The following is a 26,627-nucleotide window of genomic DNA, read 5'->3' as shown; positions in this document are numbered from 1 at the left end:
AGGTGGGAAAGGCAGGGGGTAGAGAAACAGACATGAGTGCAGAAATGAGGATTGCTTTTAGATAAGGAAGAAATAGGAAGAGGTTGATAGAGATGATGAGGTATCAGTTTGTGAGGGAGATGATTAGGAACAAAATATATGTATGAAAATATAATAATGAAATCTCCTTCGTGTGCTAACTTTAAAGTTAATACTAAATTTATTAAGCCTTATACCTATAATGTATTTTGTTCCTGAGACCCTGAATAGAGTTCATTTGTGGTCTGAACAAAATGATGTAGCACTTGGGAGCAAAGATACAACCTAGGAGCCCTGCACTGGATGCCAAGATGGAGAAGACCTCCACAGCCACCATGACCTTCCCTTTGGTGCTGTGGTAGACAGGGAGGAAGGTGACCCAGACGCTGCAGAACACTAGCATGCTGAATGTCAGAAACTTGGCTTCATTGAAGGTGTCAGGCAGGTTCCTAGCCAGGAAAGCTACAGTGAAGCTTCCCAAAGCCAGAGCCCCCAGATATCCCAGCACACAGTAGAAAGCAGTGACTGAGCCCTTATTGCATAGGATGATAATGTGTTCACGTTCAGAGTGTACATCTGTGTCAATAAATGGGGGAAATTTTCCCAGCCAGATCCCACACAAGATAATCTGGATCAAGGTGCAGATGGGAACAATGAAGTTAGGTGCCCGTGTTACCAACAACCACCTGATTCTTCTTCCTGGAGCAGTGACCTTGTAGGCCAGAACCACAGTAATAGTTTTGGCCAAGACAGTGGAAACAGCCACAGTGAACAATACTCCAAATGTGGTCTGCTGCAGGATGCAAGTGGTTGTGTTGGGGTGGCCAATGAAGAGAAACGAGCAAAGAAAACAGCAGTTAAGGGTGATGAGCAGGATGTAGCTGAGAGTCTGGTTATTTGCCTTCACGATGGGAGTGTCTTGCTGCTTCAGAAAGATCCCAAGAATGAGAGCTGACAGTGCAGAGAAGTACAAGGCCAAGCATGACAGACCTATCCCCAGGGGATCGTCGTAATCCAGGAAGGTCATAGATTTCTGGAGGCATTGGTTTCGGTCTGTGTTGGCGTATTGATGATCTAGACACTTCACACACTGATCTGCATCTGTGAAAGCATGTATATTTGTTATTTCAGGTTAGTTTTCTTTTGTTCACTTTATTCACTCGAGAAGTTTAGCCTAATAGATATCCCTTGTTACTTCAGACATCAAATAAAAGAATGCTTTATGGGGAATAATGTGACTACCTTGTATTTCCTTCAATGTGACATGAACAAAGCTACAGTTTTTCCTCCTGATTCAGCTGTGTGTTGTTTTGAAGAATTCTGATATCATTATTTTCCCCTGTCCAGAAACTTACACACTTATTTACAATATACATATTCAATTTGTTCACAATATTGAATTCACATGAAATATTTATTGGGCTGGGGAGAGCTGATTCACTGGGTAAATGAATTGCTGCCCAAGCCTGATGATTTGAGTTTGGATTCCCAGCAACCACATAAAAGCTTGATGCAGTAGCACAAGCATCTATAACCCCAGGGCACCCCTCTTATAAGATGAGAGACAGATAATATTTTCCAGGAGGTCATGGGCATCTGGCCTGGCTAATGCATCTGTGAAGAAATGTGATCTCAAGCAAAGTGAGGGTGATGACTGACTTTCCAGTTCCATCTGTGCACCATGACACATGCACACCACACTCTTGGATTCGCTCTCTCTCTCTCTTAATATAAGTTTAGTGGGTTAAGAAGGTGTTTCTCAGGTTCTTTTCTTGTAATGGTGTTTTCAGATATGGGGTTCAAATGGAGCTACCCAATGAACTGACTTCTCTGGTTGATTTTCTTCTGTCTGAAGGCATTTTAATAAGTACGTATTGCATTACAACATTTTGCCACATGGTGGTACATATCTGTAGTTCTCGCACTTGGGATGTGGAATCAGGAGAAATAGGAGTACAGAGCCAGGCTCAGCTACTTGGCAAGTTAGGGCACAGCCTGGCCTTCATGAGATCTTTTCTGGAAAACAACAACAAACATCAAAAAGGGAACTGTTTAAAGGTGTTAACACAACAATTGTGGGAAGGAATTCACTTCATATATAGACATTGGATTCTTTTTTAAAGATTAATTTTTATTAAAGAACATTTAAAAATTTTAGTTATGTGTATGTGGGCATGTTTGTGGGCTTGTGCACATGATGCAGGTGGCCTAAGATCACCTGGAGATTTTGGAGTTACAGATGATCTCCCAAAGTTGCCTTTTATTTCCATATGCATGCCATGCATATTGAGGTCATTTGAATAAAAATTTCCCTCAAAGGTCACAAACATTTGGATACTTAGATTTCAGGAAGTGGCACTACTTTGGAAGGATTAGGATGTATGACCTTGTAGGAGGAAGTGAAGTGTGTCACTGGGGGCAGGTGTTGAAGTTTCAAAAACCCAAGCCAGGCCAAGGGGCTTTCCTCCTTCTGCCTGCAGACCCAGATGTAAAACTTTCAGCTATTCTTGCAGCACCATGTTTGACTGCATTCTGCCCTGCTTCCACCCATGATGGTAGTGGACTAGACCTCTGAGCCTGGAAGCAAGCCTCAATTAAAGGCTTCCTTTTATAAGAGCTGCTGTGGTTATGGTGTTGGTACACAGCATTAGAACAATGACTAAGACAGAAGATGATACCAGGCGTGGGGTATTGCTGTGTCTGGACTGACTATGATGGGAAGACTTTGGAACTTTGGACTTGCAAAGTAATTGGGTGATTTAAGTGGGGCTTAATGAGCCATTCTAATAGAAGGCAGTGGTGATGCAAACAGTGTAGATTTTATGGCCTGTCTCAAGAGGTTTCAGAGAAGAATATTAATAAATGGCTTAGAGATTTTTCTTGTATTTTGTAGAAGAATGTGACCATCTTCTGCTTTTCCCCAAAAATCTGACTGATACTAAATTGAAGAGTTTTAGATTAATGACCCTTAAAGAGGAGATTTCAAGACAGCTTAAAATTGAGTATGTTTCATGGTTAATAGTGATCACTCTTATGCATGTCTATATATAAAAAGGAGCAAGCTGAGCATGAAAAAGTATAATATGTACAGTTTGAGGGAAAAAAGGGCACCATGAAGTGTAAAGAAGCTAAATCCAGAGCTCAAGGGGACTGTGGTGGTTTAAATAAAAATGTCCCTCCCATAGTCCATAGAGAGTGGTACTATTAGGAGGTGTGGCCTTGTTGGAATAGTTATGGCTTGATTGGAAGAAGTGTGTAACTAGGGGTTGAGCTTTGAGGTCTCAGCATGTCTCACTCAGTTCTTTTCTTGCTGCCTGCAGATCAAAATGTATAACTCTTAGCTACCGCTGTAGTACAATGTGTGCCTGTGTGCCACCATGCTTTCCACCATGACGACAGTAGACTAAACCTCTAAACTGTGAGCCAGTCCCAAATAAATATTTTTTTTATAAAGGCTGCCATGGTCATGGTGTCTCTTCACAGCAGTAGAGACTCTAGCCAACAAAGAAACAAACATTTAAATAAAAGCCCCATGCTAATTTAATAAAGGGTGTGGTTACTCCAGGAAGACCCCACCCAGAATATCTTCCAACTTATGGAAAGAAATGAAAGAAAAGTTTCTGCAGTGAATGAAGCCATGATAACAGAAAGCTAGTACAAATGTAATAGAAGTAGGGGTCATCTTCCAGCTCTATCAAGAGTAAAATTTGGCAGCTTTGGCTACATCGTTCTGCATTTTAGAGTCAAGAATATATGAAAGAGGTTATGGGATCTTCCTCCACAGTTAAGGTAAGCTGGTGAGATTGGGGGTGTGTCGGGATGTGCATGGCAACCCAGAAAGGCCATTGTATGAGGTTGTGAAGGTGATGCCTCGATTTGTTGGAGACCCAAATGAGATATGTGCTGAGGAAAGCTGCAGACTGGCTCTGGAACCAGTCCAAGAGAGATGTGTGTTGCAGTTAACAAAGCTGGAAAGAGTTGGAGTACTGGAAAGTGCTTTGGCATCAGATATAGAGATGCAGACTTTAGAGGTTTTTTTCTGTTGACTTTTGGTGTTGCTTTGGTCTAGTATTTTCTCTGTATGCTGCATTTCCTTCTTTCTGGAATGGTGATATATATTCTTTGTCATTGTATGTTGCAAGTATGTGACCCACTTTTTTATTTTGATTTTATAAGGGTAACAGTTAAAGAGATTGCATGAGTCTCAGAAGAAACTGAACTTTGAACTTGTAAACTGCATGAAGACTGTCATGGATTATGGAGACTTTTGAAATTAGACTATATGAGGCAGCAAACTCCACTAGAGCAGATATAAGGGAGCCACTGCTGAGGGAGCTGGCTGGAGCCTGAGACCTCTACCGATATAGACATGAGTCTGGGATTTTTGAGGGAGTAGAACTAAACCAGAGACCTCTGTGGGACTGGGCCCAAGCCTGGGGCTTTTGAGGGAGTGGGCCCAAGCCAAGGAATTCCATGGGAGTGGGACCAGGCCAGGGAAGTCTATTGAAACAGGCCCAAACAAACAAACTTCTCTGGAGCAGGCCTGAGGCAGTGAACTCCACTGGAGCATGTACAAGGGAGTGACCATAACAGGATCAGGCCAAGTCAGAGACTTCTCAGGTCCAGGTACACGGGAGCTACTACTAAGGGAGCAGGTCCAAATCAGAGACCTCTGTGGAAATGGGTGTGAATCAGTGACTTCTGAGATAGCAGGCCTGAGCCAGCAACCTCCACCAGAGTCGGCCTGAATCAGTGACCTCTACCAGAGCAGGCCTGAGCCAGCAACCTCTGCCAGAACAGGTCCAAGGCAACAACCACAGCAGAAACAGCTCTAAGCATGCAATCTGTGGGAGCAGGCACCAAATGACCCTTGGTATTGCACAGCAATCCCTAGAAACACCAAGCAACCTTCAGGAACATGGAGTGACCAAAGGGGTAATGGAAACTGTGACCCTCACTGCACCATGAGGAGCAACCATCTGAACCTTGGATTCAGTAGCACCTAGAAGATTGATCACTATACGCACAGATAGTCCCAACTACTCTAATCAGAGGAAAAGATGAGTAGACAAGGCCAGAACACATGCAACACCACAAAGAACAACATGACACCAATAAAAGATAGTGGCTCTACAACAGCAATACTTGAGCAACCAAATATAGATAAAGCAGAAGAAAATGACCTAGAAAATAACTTTAGGAGAATGTTTGAGGCCTTTAAAGGGGAAATGAATAATTCAAAGAAATGGAGGAAAAGACTAATGAAAATTTGGAAGAAATCAACAAATTCCTTAAAGAAAACCAAGAAAAAGCAATCAAACATGTGAAAAAAACTATTCAAGACTTTAAAACTGAAATAGAGACAATAAAGAAAGCATAAACTGAGGGAATTATAGAAATGGAAATTATGAGAAAATGATCAAAAACCACAAATGCAAGCATAAATAGCAGACTACAAGAGATCAAAGAGAGAATCTCAAGGGCTGATGAGATTAAATAGAGGAAATAGAAGGGAATAGAAGGAGATTGAATAGAGGAAATAGACCCACTGTTCAAAGAAAACATTAAATCTAACAAAAGCTTAACACAGAATATCCAGGAAATATGGGGCACCATGAAGAGATCAAACTTAAGAATAATAGGTATAGAGGAAGGAGAAGTCCAACTCAAAAACACAGAAAATATAATTTAAAAAAACATAGAAGAAAACTTTCCCAAACTAAAAAGAGACATGTCTATAAAGATACAAGAAACTTACAGAACACCAAATAATCTGGATCAAAAAATGTCTCCTTGACCCACATTGGAGCACCGGACTGAGCCCCCCAAGGTCCAAATGAGGAGCAGAAGGACGAAGAAAATGAAAAAGGAAATAAGGACTGCAAGGATGCTATCAACCACTGATACAAGGGGACGGATCTAATGAGAGCTTACCAAGGCCATTTGGACTGGGACTGAACGAGGACGTGATCCAACCAGATTCTCTGAATGTGGCTGGACAGGAGTCTTTCTGAAAAGCCATTGACAATGACACTGGGACTTGTTTCCTCTGCATATACTGGATTTTTGGGATCCAGTCTGTTTGGATACTCACCTTCCTGGACCTGGAGAGAGGGGGGAGGAACTTGAACTTCCCACAGGGCAGGAAACCCTGACTGCCCTTAGGGACGAAGAGGGAGGAGGAGAGGGAGTGGGGGGAGTGGTAGGGTAATGGGAGGAGGGGCGGAAGTGGAAACTTTTATAAATTAATAAAAAAAGAAAATTCTATAACAAAAAGAAGCAAATTCACCCAAGAGAATTAGATGGCAGGAAATAATCAAATTGAGAGCTGAAATCAACAAAATAGAGACAAAGAAAACAGTACAAATAATCAATGAGACAAAGAGTTGGTTCTTTGAGAAAATCAAGAAAATACATAAACCTTTATCCAAATTGACCAAAAGGCAGAGAGAGAATATGCAAATTATCAAACCCAGAAATGAAACAGGAGACATAAAACAGACATGACGAAATCCCAAGAATCATTAGGTCATATTTTGAAAACCTGTACTCCCCAAAATTGGAAAACTTAAAGGAAATAGACAACTTTCTGGATAAATATCACTTATCAAAATTAAATCAAGACCAGATAATAAAATTAAATAGATGTATAACTGCTAAAAATGTAGAAACAGTCATTAAAAATCTCCCAATCAACCAACCAACCAAAAAAAAAAACCAAAACCAAAAAACAAAAAATAAAACAAAAATATCCAAATACCCCAGAACCTAATGGTTTCAGCTCAGAATTCTACAAGATTTTCAAAGAAGAACTAATACCAGTACACAATAGTAAAAGAAGAAACATTGTAAAACTCTTTTTTATGATGCTATAATTACTATGATACCCAAACCACACAAAGACGAAGAAAGAGAATTACAGACCAACCTCCCTCATGGACATTGATGAAAAATACTCAATTAAATACTGGCAAATTGAATCAAATACACATCAGAAAAATCATTCACCATGATAAAGTAGGCATCATCCCAAATATGCAGAGATTGTTCAATATATGAAAATCTATCAACATAATCTACCATATAAACAACGTAAAAGTAAAGTAAAAGCCACCTGATCATCTCATTTGATACTGAGAAAGCCTTTGGCAAAATACAACATCCTTTCATATAAAAGTCTTGGAGAAAGCAGGGGTAAAAGGAACTTATCTAAGCATAATAAAGGCAATACACAGGTAACCAACAGCCAACATCAAACTAAATGGGGAGAAACTCACAGTTATCCCACAGAAATCAGGAACAAGACAAGGTAGTCCACTCTCTTCATATCTATTCAAGATAGATCTTGAGGCCCTAGCTAGAGCAATAAGAAAGCAAAAGGAGATCAAGAGGATACAAATCAGAAAAAAAGAAATCGAACTCTTACCATTTGCAAATGGTATGATAGTTTACATAAGCAACCAAAAATTCTACCAAGGAACTTCTACAACTTATGAACACTTTCAGTAATGTAGCAGGATACAAAGTTAACTCAAAAAGAAATCAGTATCCCCCCTTTAAACAGATAATAAATGGTCTGAGAAAAAAATCAGAGAAACATCACACTTTACAATAGCTACAAATAGCATAAAGTATCTTGGAGTAACTCTAACCAAATGAGTAGAATATCTGTATGACAAGAACTTTAAATCTTTGAAGAGAGAAATTGAAGAAGACAGCAGAAAATGGAAGGATCTCCTATGCTCTTGTATAGGTAGAATTAATGTAGTAAAAATGCCAATCTTACCAAAAATAATCTTCAAATTTAATGCAATGCCCATCAAAATTCCAGCAAATTTCCTCACAGACCTTGAAAGAACAGTACTCAATTTTATATGGAAGGGCAACAAACCCAGGATAGCCAAAACAATCCTGTACAGTAATAGAACTTCTGGAGGCATCACAATCCCTGACTTCAAGTTCTACTACAAAGCTACAGTACTGAGAACAGCCTGGAATCTGCATAAAAATAGACAGGGGGTCAATGGAACCAAACAAAGACCCTGATATTAATCCACATGTTGTCTGAGGTTTCTGTCCTGCCTGATTCCTGCAGTCATTAAGTCCCAAAGAAATTACACAGAGTTCTACATTATTTATAAACTGATTGGCCCATTAGCTCAGACTTCTTATTATCTCTCATAACTTATATTAGCCCATTATTCTTGTCTATGTTAGCCACTTTGCTTGGCTCCTTATTCAGCAAGGCAGTCACATCTTGCTTCGTCTGTGGCTGTGTTATGACTGCAAACTAGAACTTTCTCATTGCCCTGCCTCTACTTCCTGTCTGGTTGTCCTGCATTTACTTCATGCCTGGCCAATCAGCGTTTAACAGGGTACAAACCATTGTACATAACACCCCCCCCCCTTTTAAGAAAAAGCAAGAACTCTGAATCTAATATCCTTTGTTTAGCTTTTTTCCTGACCATTATCCATAACATCTTGCAACCAACATTCTAAACAAAGGAAAATATCCATAGTCCATTTTTTTGGAATGTTGGCATAGTTTTCCAGGCTACTTTCTGCTGGTTGGGGGCTCTGATAATCTTATGGGGACCTAAAGAAAATTTATAATTATCATCAAGTCATGACTGCACTATCCTGTGAGGCTTTATCATCTCAGGCAGCAGTCTTGAATCTGTTCTGGACGTAGAACTCAGACATCTGGGCCATCCATTCCTATCAGAGATTTCTCAGGTGGTCTTCTTTGATAAAACCTGATTTTTCTTAACTCAGAATGAATTCATGTCCTCTCATTTTCTGTGAAAACAAAAACAGAACCTCTTCTCCAAAGTAACATATCTTTTGACTTCAATTTTGAAGTCAAGGTATTTTTAAAATATTTATCTTGGATTAATTCAGCAACATTTATAAACAAATATCTTTTAGCAGTTGTTGCTCCTTCCTCAGCATTCAAACAATTCAAAGAGAACATAATAGCACACAGTATCAAGATTCTCTGTGTATTTTCTATCTTTATGTGGCTTTATTTTAAACTCTATTTTGTTTATTTTTATTTTTAAGTTTTTGGCTTTTTGAGACAGGTTCTCTGTGTATCTTTTCTGTCCTGGAACTCCCTCTGTAGACCAGGCTGTCTTGGAATTCACAGATATCTGCCTGGCTCTGTCTCCCAAGTGCTCGGATTTAAGGTGTGTGCTACCACACCTTGAACTCACAGAGATTTGTCTGTCTCTGTCTCCCACGTGTTGGGATTAAAGGTGTGTACCACCACACTGAACTACTCTCTTTCTTTCTTTTTTATTTTAAGGACTTTAACCTTTTTCTTTTCTCTCCCAAGTCTGCATACATTTTCAACACACTGTAAACCATTTAGTGGTTTTCTTTGTTTTTGAATCTCTCTTTACTGTATATCTCTCTTTTTCTGACCACATGAGTCTTTAATTTGCTAGGCAATATGGATAGGATTAGAGCTGTGACTTTGATGGCTGGATCCAGCCCATTCCTTAGCTTTCTGAGATTCCAGCCTCATGGCAGAGGTACCAGCTGTAGCTATATATATTGATACAATTCTATGGCATTTCAAGGTCCCTGCCACCAAGCAAGCTGCAGCACTCTGCTCAAAAACTACATTCAAATGTTCTGTAGCTGGACCTTCTGCCTGAAAGAGTCAGATTTTGCACTGGCAGGACTGCCCAGAAAGCCTGCATTTTAAAACAGTGTGGCTTTTTTTTCTGCTATGGCTGAAAACCAAAAAGTGCGCAGTCAGTTTTTCACCAACACCATTCAAGTGTTTGGTGTAGGAGGTCCTTCTGTATTTGTGTTGCTTTCATTGGTTAATCAATAAAGACACTGCCTGGCCTGATAGGGCAAAACTTAGATAGTGGTGGAAAAGACAGAGCTGTATTCTATGAGGAAGAAAGCAGCAGATAGAGCCAAGTCACCTTGAAGCTGCCAGGTCAGAAATGCTGAATCTTTCCTGGTAAGCCACGACCTTGTGGTGATATACAGATTATTAGAAATGGGTTGAATCAAGATGTGAGAGTTAGCCAATAAGAGGCTAGAGCTTATGGGCCAAGCAGTAATTTAATTAATACAATTACTGTGGTTATTTCAGGGGTTAAGCTAGCTGGGTGGGATGCAGCTCACTTCTACAACAGAGATATAAAGAAAAATAAGCCAGGGGGACCAGGCAGGACAGAAACCCCAACAAGCAGGCCCTCATGCTACAAGTGTTTTGTGGCAGGACCTCTTAAAAGAGCTGCAAGGTTTTACAGCCAAAGTTGAGTTAGGAAGCCTCTCTTAAATGAGAGTGCTTGCCTCTAGCAAGCAGAGCCATCAGAGAAAGTACTGCTATCAATAAGTCATGCTTAACTCTACTCTTTTCTGTCTAGAATTACTTCCCAAGCTCTCTCAGGCTTTGTGGATGCAGTTGTCCACATGGGCACCAATTGTTATCTGATGTTTGTGTCCCATCTGATTTCCACAGTCATTAAGTCACAAAGAAATCACACAGAGTTCTATATTAGTTATAAACTGATTGACCCATTAGCTCAGACTTCTTATTAACTCTTATAACATTATTCTTGTCCATGTTAGCCACATGGTTCGGTACGTTATTCGGCAAGGGAGTCACATCTGGCTTCTTCTGTGGCTGGGTCACAAGGGCAGACTAGGACTTCCTTCTTCCCAGAATTCACATTGCCGTGCTTCTACTTCCTGCCTGGCTTCTGGCCAATCAGCATTTTATTAAAATGCAATTGACAGGTACAGACCATTGTGCCATAGCACTTCAACCCAACATCCCCTATCCCAAAAAATTTGTCCATAGGGTTGGGGACACTGTTTAGGGGTTGTTGATTATTACTTGTACTAGAATAGAGGGTTGGGGTGAAAACTATGTTTGTTCAAAAAAAGGGGGTGGAAAGTAATAGTTGGTAATAGAGTGAATACTCGTGAGCTATTATTTATGGATAATTCACATCGGTATAGCTTTTGTATATTTGTATAAGTTCAAATTATGTTCGTTACTTCTGTTTATATTTGTACACCTATGCAAAGTTATTTTGTCAGATTGTATATATGCATGTTTCTACCTTGGTTTAGGGCATTTTGTATATTGATACAACTTTTAGAATATATTTTCATTTTGTATTATATATTACTCCTATCTCTGACCAAGATACTTATATATTGTTTACATTTTGAAGTCATTGTCCTCATTCGCTGCATATTTGTTTACAGATTATTTAATATTCTAACATGAAGTTTTACTCTTTAAATTATAAGGTATTACTTATTATAGGTCAATAGTTGTTCATGTTTGTTGTGCATACAGTCAGATCAATTATGTTCTTTAGATACATAGAGATTGTATTCTGTCTAGGTAGTAATCTTCAACCGCTTCAAGAATGTGTGGAACATGGTATTTAAATAATTTAGGGTTCTGTTGGCATGAGCATGATTGCTTCTGACAGCACCAGTCTATTCCCAAGAGAACGTTGAACATCGAAGAACTCCATTTGGAGTTTGTTTTCTTCTTGGCAAAACTGACCTTTGGGCAGTAACTAATAATGCCTCAACCACTGACAAGTTACATTGTATCCAGAAATGGATAAGCAGGACTGTCAAATCTTGTCAAGACAGGGTAAGACAGTTTTCAAAAATTTCCTGCCTTGGAAAATAGTCTGTCAGTCACTCTAGGCCTTAGCCAAAGTTGGTTGATTCAATGTTGCAAAATGAGACTTTGGGTGATTGCTCAGGTAGCTAATTGTCTCTGTCATATATTGCTCACTTTTGAAGCTACTTGATTGTACTTCCTGTCTGCTCAAGTAATATTATCTCCCTTCTCAGGCCTTCTATGGGGTTGAAGATTAGATAGTCATAGTTATTGTACTCTTATGATCTAGCCAAGCCATTTCCTATACAAGACTTAGACTCCATAGGATAGAATATTTATTAAAACATTTAGCATATATTCCTTGCTTAATATTGTTTATGCTAGTTGTAATTCTAATTATACTTGATATCTGTTCCTAGTGTATATAGTTTTGTATTGGGTTTGGAACTCTCTTATTTAAACAAAAGGGGTAAGTGCTGTGGGAGCACATTCTGCCTTTAAGATACCAGCCCACTTGGGTGTGTTCTCTTATACTATAAAAAGCAGCTTTATTATCCATAATTCTAAACTGGTGTGGGATTGTTTTGTGACTTAGGACATCATACACACACCTACGAAAAGCTGAATTTTGACAAAGAAGTAAAAAACATCAAATGGAAAAAGAAAGTGTATTCAACATATGGTGCTGGAATACCTGTAAATCAACAAATAGAACAATAAAAATAGACCCATATTTATCACCAGGCACAAAACTCAAGTTCAAATGGATCAAAACCCTCAAAATAAAACTAACCACACTGAACCTCATAGAAAAGAAAGTGGGAAGTACACTTGAATGCATTGACATGGGAGACCACTTCCTAAGTATAACCCAGTAACGCAGATGCTGAGAGGAACAATTAATAAATAGGACCTCCTGAAAATGAAAAGCTTCTGTAAAGCAAAGAACATGGTCAACAAGATAAAACAACAGCCTACAGAATGGGAAAAGAACTTCATAAACCCACAACAGACAGAGGTTTGATCTCCAAAATATACAAAGAGCTCAAGAAACTGGTCATCAAAAGACAAAATAATACAGTAAAAAAGTTAGGTACAGACCTAAACAGAAAACTCTCAACAGAGGAATCTAAAATGGCTGAAAGACACTTAAGGAAATGCTCAACATCCTTAGCCTTCAGGAAATGCAAATCAAAACAAGTCTGAGATTCCATCTTACACCAGTAAGAATGGCCAAGATCAAAATCACTGATGACACCTTATACTGGAAGGGATGTGGGATAAAGGGAACACTCCTACATTGCTTGTGGAAGTGCAAACTGGTACAGCCCCTTTGTATATCAGTATGGTAATTTCCCAGAAGATTAGGAAACAACCTTCCTCAAGACCTAACAATACCATTTTTGGATATATACCCAAAGGATGTTCAATAGTACCACAAGGACATGTGCTCAACTATGTTCATAGCAGAATTGTTTGTCATAGCCAGAACCTGGAAACAACCTAAATGCCCATTGACAGAAGAATTGATAAGGAAGATGTGGTACATTTATACAATGGAGTACTACACAGTGAAAAAAATAATGACATCTGAAGATTTGCAGCAAATGGATGGATCTAGAAAATGCCATATTGAGTCAGGGAACACAGACCCAGAAAGACAAATATCCTTACTCATTAATGGCTTTTAGACATAAAGCAAAGAAAACCAGCCTATGCTCTATAATCCCAGAGAATCTAGACAATAATGAGGACCCTAAGTGAGACATACATGGATCTAATCTACATGGGAAGTTGAAAAAGACAAGATCTCCTGAGTAAATTGGAAGCATGGAGACCATGGGAGAGGGTACAAGGGGAGGAGAGAGAAAGGGAGGGGAGCAGAGAAAAATGTATAGCTCAATAAAATCAATAAAAAAATTAAAAAAGAAATTAGACTAAACACATTTTATATTATAATATGGCTACATGTCAATGAGAAGGCAGGTAGTAGAGTGTGGTGGTTTGAAAAAGAATGGTCCCAAAGACTTGAATGGTTAGTCATCAGAGAGGAGTACTACTTGAGAAAGATTAGGAGAACTACTGTTTTTGGAGTAGGTATGGCTTTGTTGGAGGAAGTATGTCACTGGGGATGGACTTTGAGCTTTCAAAAACCAAAGCCAGTCTCAGTGGCTCTCTTCCTGCTTTCTACAGATTCAGATGTAGAGCCCTCAGCTACTCTGCCTGCACCATGTCTGCTGGTGTGCTACCATGTTTACTGCCATGATGATGGAGTAAACCTCTGAAAATGTAAGCAGGCCCCAGCTTTCTTTATAAGAGTTGTTGTGATCACAGTGTCCCCTCAGATCAGTAGAACAGGGAACAAAACTTGCATGCCTTTATAACACAATTATAAGACAATACATTTTATTATTTATTATTTGTTTGTTTTTTCTTGTAGATTCATCTATTTTATGTGCATGGGTGTTTTGCCTGTACCATGTATATAGCTGCTGTCTTCAAAAGTCATAAGATTCCTCAGAACTAGTTATATATGGTTGTAGAAACTATCTTATTAAATAAAATTAATCAGGTTTCCAAAGGCAATATTTGTATGCTTTCTTTCATTATTGTAATCTAGGTTTTACACACACACACACACACACACACACACACACACACACACACACACCCCAGGTGCATGCATACATACTCACACACATGCACACACACACACACACAGATTAGACTACTTGGACAGAAGTAGAACTTCTAGAAGGAAGGAGGGGGACAAGGGAGGATGTGGATGTAAATATGGTCAAATTGTATGTTATATGTGAACAAATATTCATAACACCCATTTTATTATACACCAAATATACGCTAATGAAATACTTTATTTTGAGATAGTCTCTTGTATTTACTGTGTTGCTGAGGATAAACTTGGACTTCTGATCCTCTTCCCTTCTTCTCCCAAGTGCTGGAACTATGTGTGAATCACCAAATACAGCACATACAGTTTTGGAACTGAAACCTAGGCAAGCACTCTATCAATGGAGCTAGATGGCCAATTCCACTCATCAAAGACTTAAAAAAATACATTAGAGAGCCTTCAAGATGGCTCACTGGGCACAGGTGCTTGCCACCAAGTCCACAACCTTAGTTCAATTCCATGGAAGATAATTACCCCCCCCCCTTTTTTTTTAAAAAAAAAGTAAATTAAAAAAGTTTAATGGAGACAGTAGAAGGGAGGGAAGCAGAGAAACATGTGTAGCTCAATAAAATGAATAAAAATTGTAAAAATATATGTAAAGAATGTATGTGTGCATATGGGCAATATGTACATGAGTGCCCATGAGGGCCAGTGACATTTGACCATAAATCTAGACTTTTATAGGCAGTTGTGAACTGCCTGATGTGAGTGTTAGGAAATAAATTTGGGTCCTCTGAAAAAGCAAGCAAGCATTTTAAACTATGACCAAACTCTTAAACCCTCATTCAAAAATACTTATTTAATGTTTTTGCATTTTAACTTACAGTATAATTGTATTGCTTACCCTCTTCCCTTTCCTCCCTCCAGTCACTCCCATGTTCCTGCTCCCAACTCCCCCCATATCCCCAGACTCTCACATTGATAGCCTCTTTCCCCCATCAACCACACACACACACACACATACACATATGTGTGCACACACACATATACACATATGTGCGCACACACACAATGCATACATTTACATATTTACACATTCATGGACACATGTACAAATACAATCTGCCAAGTCATTTTTCTTGTCTGTGTACATGGTTTCAGGGCTGACCATTTTCTATTAGACAGGTAATTAGCTTCATCCTCAGGAGGAGACTAATTCTCCCTTTCAGCAGTCACCAGTTGCCTTGTCACCAGTTCTTTGGGTTGGGACCCCATGATAACTCACCCTTCTGAGTTAGTGTGTCTATTGATATTGCCATTTTCCAATGGCTTGTTTATGAAACCATTTTAAAACTGTTTCAAATACATGTCTCACCATGCTGTCCATGCTAGTTTTAAAATTTATGCTGAAACTATCCTTTTACCTTTGTCTCCTAGTTCCCTGAGTCTATATCATGCTCCACCACTTTGAATTTCAATACTAAAAGAGTTGGGAGCATGCCATTTCTACTTATATTCACGATACTAGATTCCATGAATCGTTAATATGGTAATTTCTATAATGTTTATCAACTACAGGTATGCAGTAATTGATGTGTATCTTTTATTTCATTCTTAAAGGTGTAAAGAACTTCATGAAAGAGGAACTGTAGTAGAAAAGAAGCAGAGAGTACTCTCCTGTTTTCCCACAAGATGGAACTGAAATGACATTGGCTGGTTGTATGTTAACAGGGATACGACATATAAGCTCTGGGATTCAACAAGAAAACTCCAACCTGGCGCAACCCAGAACTTTTACACAGTTAAATGGTCATAAAAGTGCACCTAGACCCATATTATGACAATAGTAATTCAGGAGTGGGTTATGGGAGAGAGGAGAAAAAAAAGAGGGGGAGAGAGAGAGAGAGAGAGAGAGAGAGAGAGAGAGAGAGAGAGTTGGAGTAGAATCTAACTTCCCTTCAGACTATAACCTCAAAAGACAAGACACTTAACCTGCTAATCAGGGTCATTTAGAGGAAGAGACCTCTGTGTTACTCTTCAGATTCTCAATGTGCAGTACCATGAGCTGGCTGAGAGAGGTTCTATTGTCTGAGCTTCTCTGGGATCACAAACATCTGCCTTTCTTACTTCTAGAATGGTCAGTGGGTGTCACTCATGTGACAATCTTGGTTCTGGGGTGCACCTCTGACATAAACTTGCTATGAGATCTATACTGTGGGGGATTCAGACTTGCAGAATGAGGTGGAAAGTGCTTCCCTTGAAAATGGATGAAACCTCTCTGAGTGTGGGGAAGTAGAGGGCTGCCTGTGTGTTAAGCTAGGAGTTTAGTGTGAGGGCTCCTGGAATGAGTTTGGCAGATCATGTTTGTTGTTCTCTCTCCCAGCACAGATCTTTGAAGATCTGTCACCCCTTGCCCATTTTCAGAGGTATCTGGAGACACACCCAGTAGGGAAACATTTCCCCTGACTCCAAGGTGGTGAAGAATTTGTAAACAATCTTTGTCTAGCTCATTTCAAATCCCCCGCCAACTCTTTCAAGTGTGTAAAGAAGCAGAGAGGAATTTCACCTACTTTTTGGTTCAAATCACTTTGGTTAATCACCTTTTGTGTACCCAAACCAAAAGGAGACAGTGTGTGAATATGAGTGTTAAACAGTCTAGTCATTCCGTGTGTGTTGCATACCACCTCAGAAGACACAGAGAAGATCACAGATACTCGTAGGCTTCAGTCCCCTTAGCCCTGTGATTGGCTTCAAAAACATCAATGTGAAGGAAATTTATTTGGTATTAAAATGACTTTTGAAGCAGTTTTCTAATGTCTTAGGTTTCTGTCCTGCCCAGTTCCTTCAGTTGTTAAGTCACAAAGAAATCACACAGAGGTCTACATTAGTTATAAACTAATTGACCCATTAGCTCAGGCTTCTTGTTAACTAATTCTTATAACTTACATTGACCCTTACTTTTTGTCTATATTAGTCACGTGGTTCGATATCTTTTGCGGTGAGGCAGTCACATCTTGCTTGCTCCGTGTCTGGATCACGACTACAGAATGCACTTCCCTCTTCCCAGAATTCTCATTGCCCCACCTCTACTTCCTGCCTGATCACATTGCCTATGCTTCCTGTCTGGTTACTTGCCAATCAGTGTTTTAATAAAATACAATTGACAGGGTGCAAACAATTGTCCCACAGTAGTTTTCATTATGTAGCCCTGGCTGTCCCGGAACTTGTTATGTAGAACAGGTTGGTTGTAACCTCACAGAGATCGGCCTGCCTCTGTCTCCTGAGTACAGAAGGTGTGCATCACTACACTTTGCTTAATATTCCTTTTCTTATTAATAAGCATCTAGGGCTAGGGAAATGGCTCGGTGTGTAAAGTTTTTGAAGTACAAATGTGGGAATCAGTGTTCAGATGTCTAGAATCTTCATAAAACAGACTTAATTAGAAGTAGAGAATTTCTCCATAAAACACACTTACCTGTCGTGTTTGAAATCTGATTCTCTGGACACAGAATGCAGTCAAAACAACAAGCCACATTTCCTTCTGGGAAAGATTTTCTGAATCCAGGACTACAACTTTTGCTGCAGACAGACTGGGGAGTCTGAAGAAAATCAGATGTGAGCAAGTTATAATTCAAAATCTGAATTATACCTACTACTATAGTGAGCACATTATTCGTAGAACTGGATAATTAGTGAACATAGTTTTTTTGTATCCATAAATAATCAACTGATTGGATGTTGCTGTAGCTTGGACACCAAATACCTTTTTTACGGTGATGACCTTCAACCTATGGTGCTGCTGAGACATGGTGAAGTCTTTAAGTGGAGAGGTCTTGGGGTTGGAGAAATGGTTCAGTATTAACAGCATGGGATGTTCTCGCAGAGGTAATTTGGTTCCCAGACCCACATTACATGGCTCAAAGCTGCCTATAACTCCAGCTCCATGGGATCCAACAGCCTCTTTTGGCCTCCATAGGCACCTACACTCATCATGCAGAAATAATAGTTCCTTCCTTCACATGCATATAAACAGTGAAACGCAAAAACAAAATAATTTTTAAAAGGTGAGAAAGTTAATGATTGGAGGTTTGCCAATCATTTGAAAGGTGTACTGGGACAACGGACTCAGCCTACCTCTAGTTTTGCTGGCATGAAGTGAGTGTCTTCTACTGCCACAAACAACACCATAGTGCCTTATCCCACCAAAGTAACAGCTATGAGTCCCAGAATTATCCAAATTCAACCTAAAGCTATGTCAGTAATGAAAACCCCCAACAACAGATGGTGTGCATATTTTCATATGAAATGTATGAGCATTTAGATGCATATTGGTAAATGAGCATGCTCTAGTTCCATAGAGTATATAAGAAAATTCTCTTCCTTAAATTGAAAGTATAAAATTTAAACAGCACATTCTTGGTTCAAGGAATTGCTGGGTATGATAATGGATTAAAAGCTGCTTTTGAAAGATTCAGTAAAACACAAAAGTCACAAGAGTCACAATAAAAATCAAATAGACTCTACTTTTGGCAGAGAAAGAATTGAAGGAAAAAAGTAATCCTATATGGCACTTTTGTTTCCAAAGGAACAGTCAAGCTAGCGCTATTTCACCATCTTGCTCGCACCAGGTCAAGGACAAAAGTAGCCGTCAATGAGGGCAGTTGGGCATGGACACTAGAAAACAGCAGCTGGAACATGTCAGCCCAGTTTGTTAGCTGTGAGTGGATTGATGGTGGGAGCAAAACTGGGTGGGCAGATGGGAACTGAAATGAGGCAGAGGAGCTTGGAGCTGAGATTCCTGCTGGGCATCCTGGAAACCACTGCCTGAGCAGACTGCACCTCTACCGCTGCCTTGGTGAACTGCTATGAAATATTTCCTCCACTATCATTCAAGGCCTAAACCATGCACTGTGCTGCTTATTCCTACTTTACTCTCTCTTTTCCATTTCTCCAATTCCTTCCTCGATTTACTGTTGAAGGAATTATGGACACCCTTAGGTCTAACTACCAGTGAAGGATATCTTCTCCAATCAGTACTCTAGTGATGCTGTCTTTGGACCATGTTAGGAAAAAAATACACAACTGTCCTCTACTGCAAGTTAACATGAATATTTCTGTTAAAATACTGTATCTGTTGTTGTAATTGAACCCCATAAAGACGTTAGGACATCTCATGTTCAAGAATTCATAGAATTAATATTGTGGAAATGACCATTCTACCAAAAACTATTTATAGATTCAAAGCATACCAATTTAAAATTCCCATTTTGTTCTGCACAGAAATAGAATTATCCTAAATTCTATATGGGTCCACAAACAAAAACATATATTTTATATATTTACATTTTTAAAATTTATATAGAAAACTTAAAAATATCTGTATATCATAAAATCATAAAACTGACAGGCAAAAGAAAAATAAAGAAAAATATGTATTGTAGTATTTAAAAGACATTAAAAGACTTTTTCACACAAAATATTTTGATCATGCTTCTTCCTTCAGTTCCTCTCAGATTTCCCCCTCCATTCAACTCCTTTCCCTTTCTTTCTCTCTGTTTACAAAACAAGCAAACAAAGCTGAAAACAAATAAAACTCCCATGAAACACACACATATAAAGCAAAAGACCAATAAGATAAAAAGTTTCCAAACAAAGAAATATGATATAAAAGTTCTACAAAAAAGAAACTGAGATTCTTGGAAATGGAGTCTTCCATGAAGAGAGACTCTATTGGAAGAAATTACATTCCTTTACAAGAAAGTATTCATTGTAGATAGCTTTTTGGTTAGATTATACTGATCAAGATTTGTTTTAATATGTGTAGTTCATAGCATTACAGTTATACCCAACTCACCTCTGTAATTCCTGTGGCCCATTCTATCATGTCCTCAGATAAAGATAATTGTTGACCAAGTGGACCATATGGTGAAAACTGTCCAACCTTTACCTTAAGTTCTAGACCTTCTGGAAAGTTCCAATAGTTGAGTATATCATACTCTGCATTCAGTTTCATTTTCTCATCCAAATTCACTTGTTCTCCAGCATTATTAGTAAATTCCATGTCTTTTAGAAAAGGGTGCAGCTAAAAAGGATATATTATTTTATGAAGATGGTACCAGAGTGAAGACAAAGAACTGAAGTGTTTGGGAAAGTTTTATATTGTTTAAATCCTTAATGAATAAAGCAAATTTGATATAGGTATCAAGAATGTAGGGCAAATGGCAGCCTATGGCTAGCTAAAATATTACAATATTTTTGAAAATAACAATCTTAGCAATAGATAGTAATTATCAATTACAAGCACAAAAATAATCAGTAAATGAAAGAAAATCTGGAAGTTGTCAGTTTGTCTACAGTTAGCCATATCTATTTATTTTTAGAATTAACCTTTCCTGTTTTGCTTTCTATTGCTGTGATAAAAGCTTGAATGTTACAATCCATCACTGAAGGAAGCCAAATCAAGAACTCAAGGCAGGAACCTGGAGGTAGGAAATGAAGTGGAGACCATAGAGGAATGTACTTACTGACTTATCTTCCATGGCTTGCTGCACTTTCATTCTTACACAATCCAGAACAATCTGACCAGGGATGGCATTGTCCACAGTGGGATGGACTCTCCCACATCAATTATTTATCAAGAAAATGCCTCATAGACTTGCCCATAAGTCAACCTGTTGTCGGGTTATAATTTCTCAACTGAGGCTTCTCCTTCCCCCGGTGACTGTCATTTGTGTCAAATTGATAAAAATTGACCAGTATATTGCTTAGAGAGTGCTTATAAAACGAGGCTCTGACTACCTTTTGGTGTTAGATGAGATTCTTGAGTAAAAAGAGACTTAAAAGACAACCTGTACAGTTACACACTTCCTCCAACAAGGCCATATCTACTCCAACAAAGTCACACCTCCTAATAGTGCCATTCTCTTTGGGGGCCATTTTCTTGCAAACCACCACATTCTACTCCCTGGCTCCCAATGATATGCAGCTATACCACAATGCAAAAATGCATTCAGTCTAACTTTAAAAGCACCTATATTGTATAATAGTCCCGAGCTTGTTTTAATGTCCAAAGTCTCTTCTGAGACTCATGCATAAAATTCATAAAATCAAAATAAAAAACAGATTAAATACTTCCAACATATAATGGCATAGGATATACATTTCCATTCCAAAATATAGGAAAGGGAACACAGTGAGGAAATAATGGACCAAAGTAAGCCAGGCAAACTCCAAACTCTGAATTTCTATGTCTGATGCTGAAATGTTCTTCACATCTTTAATTTCTTTTATCTTTGTTGACTGCAATACACCTCTTTCTCCTGGGTTGTTTATTCCCTTAGCAGCTTTCCTTCACAGGTATCCCATGACTGTGGCATTTCTAATGTCTTGGGGTCTCCAAGGCAATCCAGGCTTCAGCTTCACAGCTTCATGCAGTGGCCTTTCTAGGCCTCCATTTAGGAACACTCCTGATATCTTGATTTCAAAATTTGGGTCTAAGTGTCGGAGGAGACCACTTGTTTGTTCCTGGCTGCTCGGCCCCAAAATAATCACACATATACTGTATTAATGAAATACACTGCTTGGCCCATTAAAAAAAACACTCCTAATACATGCCTGGCCTCAGTGGCTTTCCTTAGGTGTGAAAGCAAATTTCATAACCTGTTTCTTTTATCCTTAAATCTAAAGTCAGAATAATGTGCCTGAAGCTGTCAAGTTCTGCTGCTTTCTGGGCCTGGAACATGCCCCCACAACATCAAATTTCAGCTTTACCATTTTTCTGTTTTGGGTTGTTACCTTTATTGCCTAAACTTGGCTGTCTTTGAACTTTGGTCTGTAGACCAGGCTGTCCTCAAACTCAGAGATCCACCATCCTCTGCCTTCCAAGTGCTGGGATTAAAGGTGTACACCACCACATGAATCTCTAAGCTTTTCTTTAATTCCTTTTTCACAAGTTGGAAATTTAGCTGGGTGGGGTGTTGCCCTGAGGAGGTCAACACCTACTTTGTTCTATTTCCTAATCTGTTTAGCTCCTTGATCACAGGATTTAGTTCTATTTTACTTTGTGGTGACCTTTTCTCAATCAATATATTTTATACTTTTATTTTCTCAGCTAGCCCCTTTTCACTATAAATCTTCATTAGAGTTTCAAATAATTACCAAACAACAGAGTCTACACTAGACTGTTTTGAGATTTCCTCTGCCAATATAATTAATCCAAAACTTTCCCCCTTTAGCCTCAGGCAGACTCTTCTGACAAGGGCAAAATTCAGCCACATTTTTCACCAAAATATTACAAATACAATCTCTATGCCACATACTAAAATTCTTCTCCACTGAAACATCTTGAGCAAGTCATCTACAGTTCAAATAGCTCTTAGCATCACTGTTTTTCCATGCTCCTACTAGTATGGCCCATTAAGCAGTGTTCAAAACAACTGCTATCCTAACCCAATGTACCAAAGCCCAAATTCCTCCAAACAAACATGTGGTCAGGCCTATCACAGCAATAACCCAGTCCCTGGCACCAACTTCTATTTTAGTTAAGGTTTCAAATACTTTAAAGAGAGTTCATGACCATGACAACTCCTATAAAGGAAAACATTTATTTGAGGTGGAGGCTTACAGTTTCATAGGTTTAGCCCATTGTCATCATGGCAGGGAGTATTTATGCAGGCAGATGTGGTACTGGCTATATCATGATCACGAGGCAACAGGAAGTGGACTGTGTGTTACAGGAGTGAAGTTTGAGCAAAGAAAACATCAAAGACAACCATACAGTTACACACTTCCTCCAACAAGGTCATACCTATTTCAACAAAGTCACACCCCCTAATAATACCATTCTCTTTAGGGGCCATTATAATTGCAACCACTTTAACAACTGATATGAATGTTTCTGTCATATTTTGTTAAGAATGCCTTTGTACAAATATTTTTGTTTTCTTTCCTCAATTTCTGTATCATGTAATATAGTATCAATTAAAAGAATATCAATGGTTATCATATATAAGTTTGAGATACTAAAGAATGTCCCTAAAGGAACATTTCCACCTATTCTAAGTTTATAATGCATTTGTGATTATATGAGGGATAGTTATAGTATCTTAGGCATATTTATGACCTTTTAAAATATATAATGCATTTGCAATTTTACATGGAATAGTTATATCATGCTTATATTTTTATCATGATCTGGTTATTGTTTTTATTTGGAAAATAAACATGACATAAACAATATAATTTTGTGTCTAGTTGATGAGGGGTGAACTTGTGATGATTATTCTTGGTTGTCAATTTGACTACATCTATAATCAACTACATAAAATTACAGAGCACACCTGTGAGGAATTTTTTGCTTAATTGGAAGTAGGAAGATCCACTTCTAATCTAGATCTTTGCAGTAGGAACACATGCTTTTTATCCAGATATCTAGTTCAGACATAATCTGAGCTGTGTCTTCTGCCGAAGGCTATAAAACATGTGGATGAAGGCAGCTTTTGTTCTTTGCCTGCACTTTTGGCTAGCAAATCCATTCCTTCAGTGGGCTTAGTGTCTACTTCTCTGAAATTCCAGTGTCTACTGAAGGACAGCTGAGACATCCAGCATCATGAACTGCAACTGCTAGATTACTGGATTTTCTGCTCACAGTCAACCAGTGTTGGATTAGCTGGACCACAGCCTACTTTTTCTCCCTAACAGCCTTCATAACACCTTCTGGTACTATGAAATGTAGCCATCAGGAAAGATGTGTCTGGCTCAGTTCCAGTTTGTTATCTCTATATCATGCATCCAAGTTGTGTAGTATCTGATGCAATAGGTTATTGTACTCTATTTCTGGTTTATAAGCAAAAACTGTGGCAGGAATCTATCTTTATTTATTTTTGATTGTGGAATCTGTGATCTCCCTGACCAAGATGTCATATGGAGGTGTCTCATACCTGTTACTAGGATTTTTGTTTAGTAACTCCTAACTTCTACAAACATGCAAATTTTCCAGTTATGCAGCTATCTACCCTATCACTTTAAGAAAATATTACTTTAATTTGAGTTAAACATAGTAGCTTTGCATATGATTTTGTGATTAACTCTCTCTTCTGTTCTGTCTTTTCTACTCCCCTGCTTGTTTCAATTTTTCTACCACTAGGAATCCTCTTTTTCACCTTTTCTACAATCAAGAACCCTCTTCTATTTCTATTTTATCCATATTTTCTATCCTTTGTTTTCAAATACCCATGAATAGCTTATTTATATTTTTCTATCTTTAATTCTACAGGCACTGCAGGATAAGTACACATAGCGAAAGAATTGTAGCCATCTACATTTTGTCTCTCTGGACCTGAATCACTTAACACAGAATGATTTTTTTCAAGTTTTATCCATTTACGTGAAAATCTGATGATTTCATTTCTGTTTATGGATGAATAACATTCCCTTGTTTCTAGGCACCTCATGGTACATTCATTAACTTATGAAATTTTGGCTGATTTTCATTACCTGGTCACTGTGAGGACAACAGTGAATATGGATGCACAAGCATCTCTGTTGTTGTGGGAGTATCTTCCACTGCCTTAGCCAATAGTCGCTGAAGCACAAGCCCACAGTGCGGTGGGGAGCGCCTTCCGCTCCGTCAGCCAATAGCCGCTGAAATACCAGCCCACTGGGGCATGGTATATTTCTCTTTTAAAAAGAGCCACAGATCCCGGATCAGGCTCTCTTGGTTCCGGCGTTTGGTCCCGGTTCCTGCTCCCGGCTCCTGCTCCAGTGACTAGGCTCCCTTCCTGACGGTTTATGGTGTATGTAAGTTTTACCCCCCAAAATAAATAACCCCTTAAAACATAACTGGTGTGGGATTGATTCGCCGATACTTGGCGCCCAACATGGGGCTCGAACCCACGACCCTGAGATTAAGAGTCTCATGTCTACCGACTGAGCTAGCCGGCCTGCTTTTCATCCCACCCGGTTCCTACACAACTAGCTTAGCCCCAAAAATAACAACACACAAATTGTATTCATTTAACCACTGCCTGGCCCATTATCTCTAGAGAGTTAGTTACTGGCTAACTCTCACATCTTGATTAACCCATTTCTAATAATCTGTACAGCACCACGAGGTGTGGCTTACCAGAAAAGATTCAGCATGTCTGACCTGGTGGCTGGCTCCATGGCGTCTGCCTCATTTCCCTTCTTCCCAGCATTTTGTTCTGTTTACTCCGCCTACCTAATTTTCTGTCCTATCAAAGGGCCAAGGCAGTCTCTTTATTGACCAATAAAAATAACACAATAGACAGATAACCCTCCTCCATCACTCTGTGGTTAGGTATCGAGTCCTTTGAGTGTGTGACCAGGAATGGTATAGGAAGGTTATATGCTGACTCTTTTTGAGCTCTTTAAGAAGCCCCCAGACTGATTTCCAGAGTGACTGCACTAGTTTCCACTACGCCCAACAGTGCGTAAGGTTTCCCTGCTCTCCACATCTATAATATCATCTGTTGTCATTGACGGTTATGGTTTTTTTTTTTTGGTGGCCATTCTAGCTGGGGTTAGATGGACTCTTACTGTAGTTTTAACCTGCATGTCCTTGCTGGCGAAGGACGTGGAAAGTGTGTACTTGCCACATTTATTTCATATTTTGAGAACTTTCTGTTCAGGTCCGTAGCCCATCATTTGGATTTTCTGAGTTCTATGTCTATCTTTACAGGAATACTTAGTTTGCTATACAGCTGGAAAATATTTTCTCCCTTTCTGTGGCCTGCCTCTTTACTTGACAGTTTGTTTTGTTGTACAGAAAATTTTAGTTTCAAAAGATCCCATTTGTTTTGTTTGGTGTCTTATTTCCTGTGCTGACAGAGTCCTTTCCTATGCTCACACGTGTTCATAAACTGAAGCGTTTTCCTCTTGCCGTTACAGGGTGTCACAACTTATGTTGAACACCTTGATAAATTTAAATTTAGTTTTGTTCAGGGTCAGTGATAAGGAGGTAGTTTCATTCTGTACATATTAAAATCCAGTTTTCACACAGAACCATTTGTTGAAGATAGTCTTTTCTTCAATGTATATATTTGGCAGGTTTATTTAAAAAATAAGCTAGCTGTAATTGTGTGGATTTGTATTTAACTTCTTTATTATTCTATTTGATTCTGTTGCTCATCTATCTGTTTTTGTTTCAGTACCATGTTATTTATTTAATATTAACCAATAGCTCTGTAGTATAAGTTATGAGTCGTGACTCTGTAGTATATAAGTTTAGTATAGAAATCATGATACCTCTAGTAGTATTCATTTTGTTTAGGATTGCTTTGAGTACACTTGTTTTTTTGTGCTTTCATATTAATTTTAAGAATTTTTATGTCTATGAAGAAT

The 26,627-nt window shown here is 38.8% G+C and overlaps 1 protein-coding gene across 1 annotated transcript in view; it reads right to left on the bottom strand.

Annotated features, from left to right (window-relative positions):
* Window positions 1-202: 202 nt before the first annotated feature.
* The window catches only part of LOC125396952 (vomeronasal type-2 receptor 116-like), a 72,640-nt gene continuing 46,215 nt past the window's right edge, over window positions 203-26,627 (bottom strand). Inside the window, exons 4-6 of the mRNA XM_087898037.1 lie at window positions 20,122-20,349; window positions 17,743-17,866; window positions 203-1,119 (exon numbers count right to left, since the gene is read on the bottom strand). Coding sequence (XP_087754163.1) covers window positions 203-1,119; window positions 17,743-17,866; window positions 20,122-20,349 — 1,269 coding nt within the window. The remainder of the gene's footprint in view (window positions 1,120-17,742; window positions 17,867-20,121; window positions 20,350-26,627) is intronic.

Source organism: Myodes glareolus, chromosome 2, assembly GCF_982192425.1.
Source record: "Myodes glareolus chromosome 2, mMyoGla1.1, whole genome shotgun sequence".
In the NCBI taxonomy this organism is placed as follows: Eukaryota; Metazoa; Chordata; class Mammalia; order Rodentia; family Cricetidae; genus Myodes; species Myodes glareolus.
The sequence above is the reverse complement of the archived record's forward strand: the minus strand, read 5'-3'. Positions and strand labels throughout refer to the sequence as shown.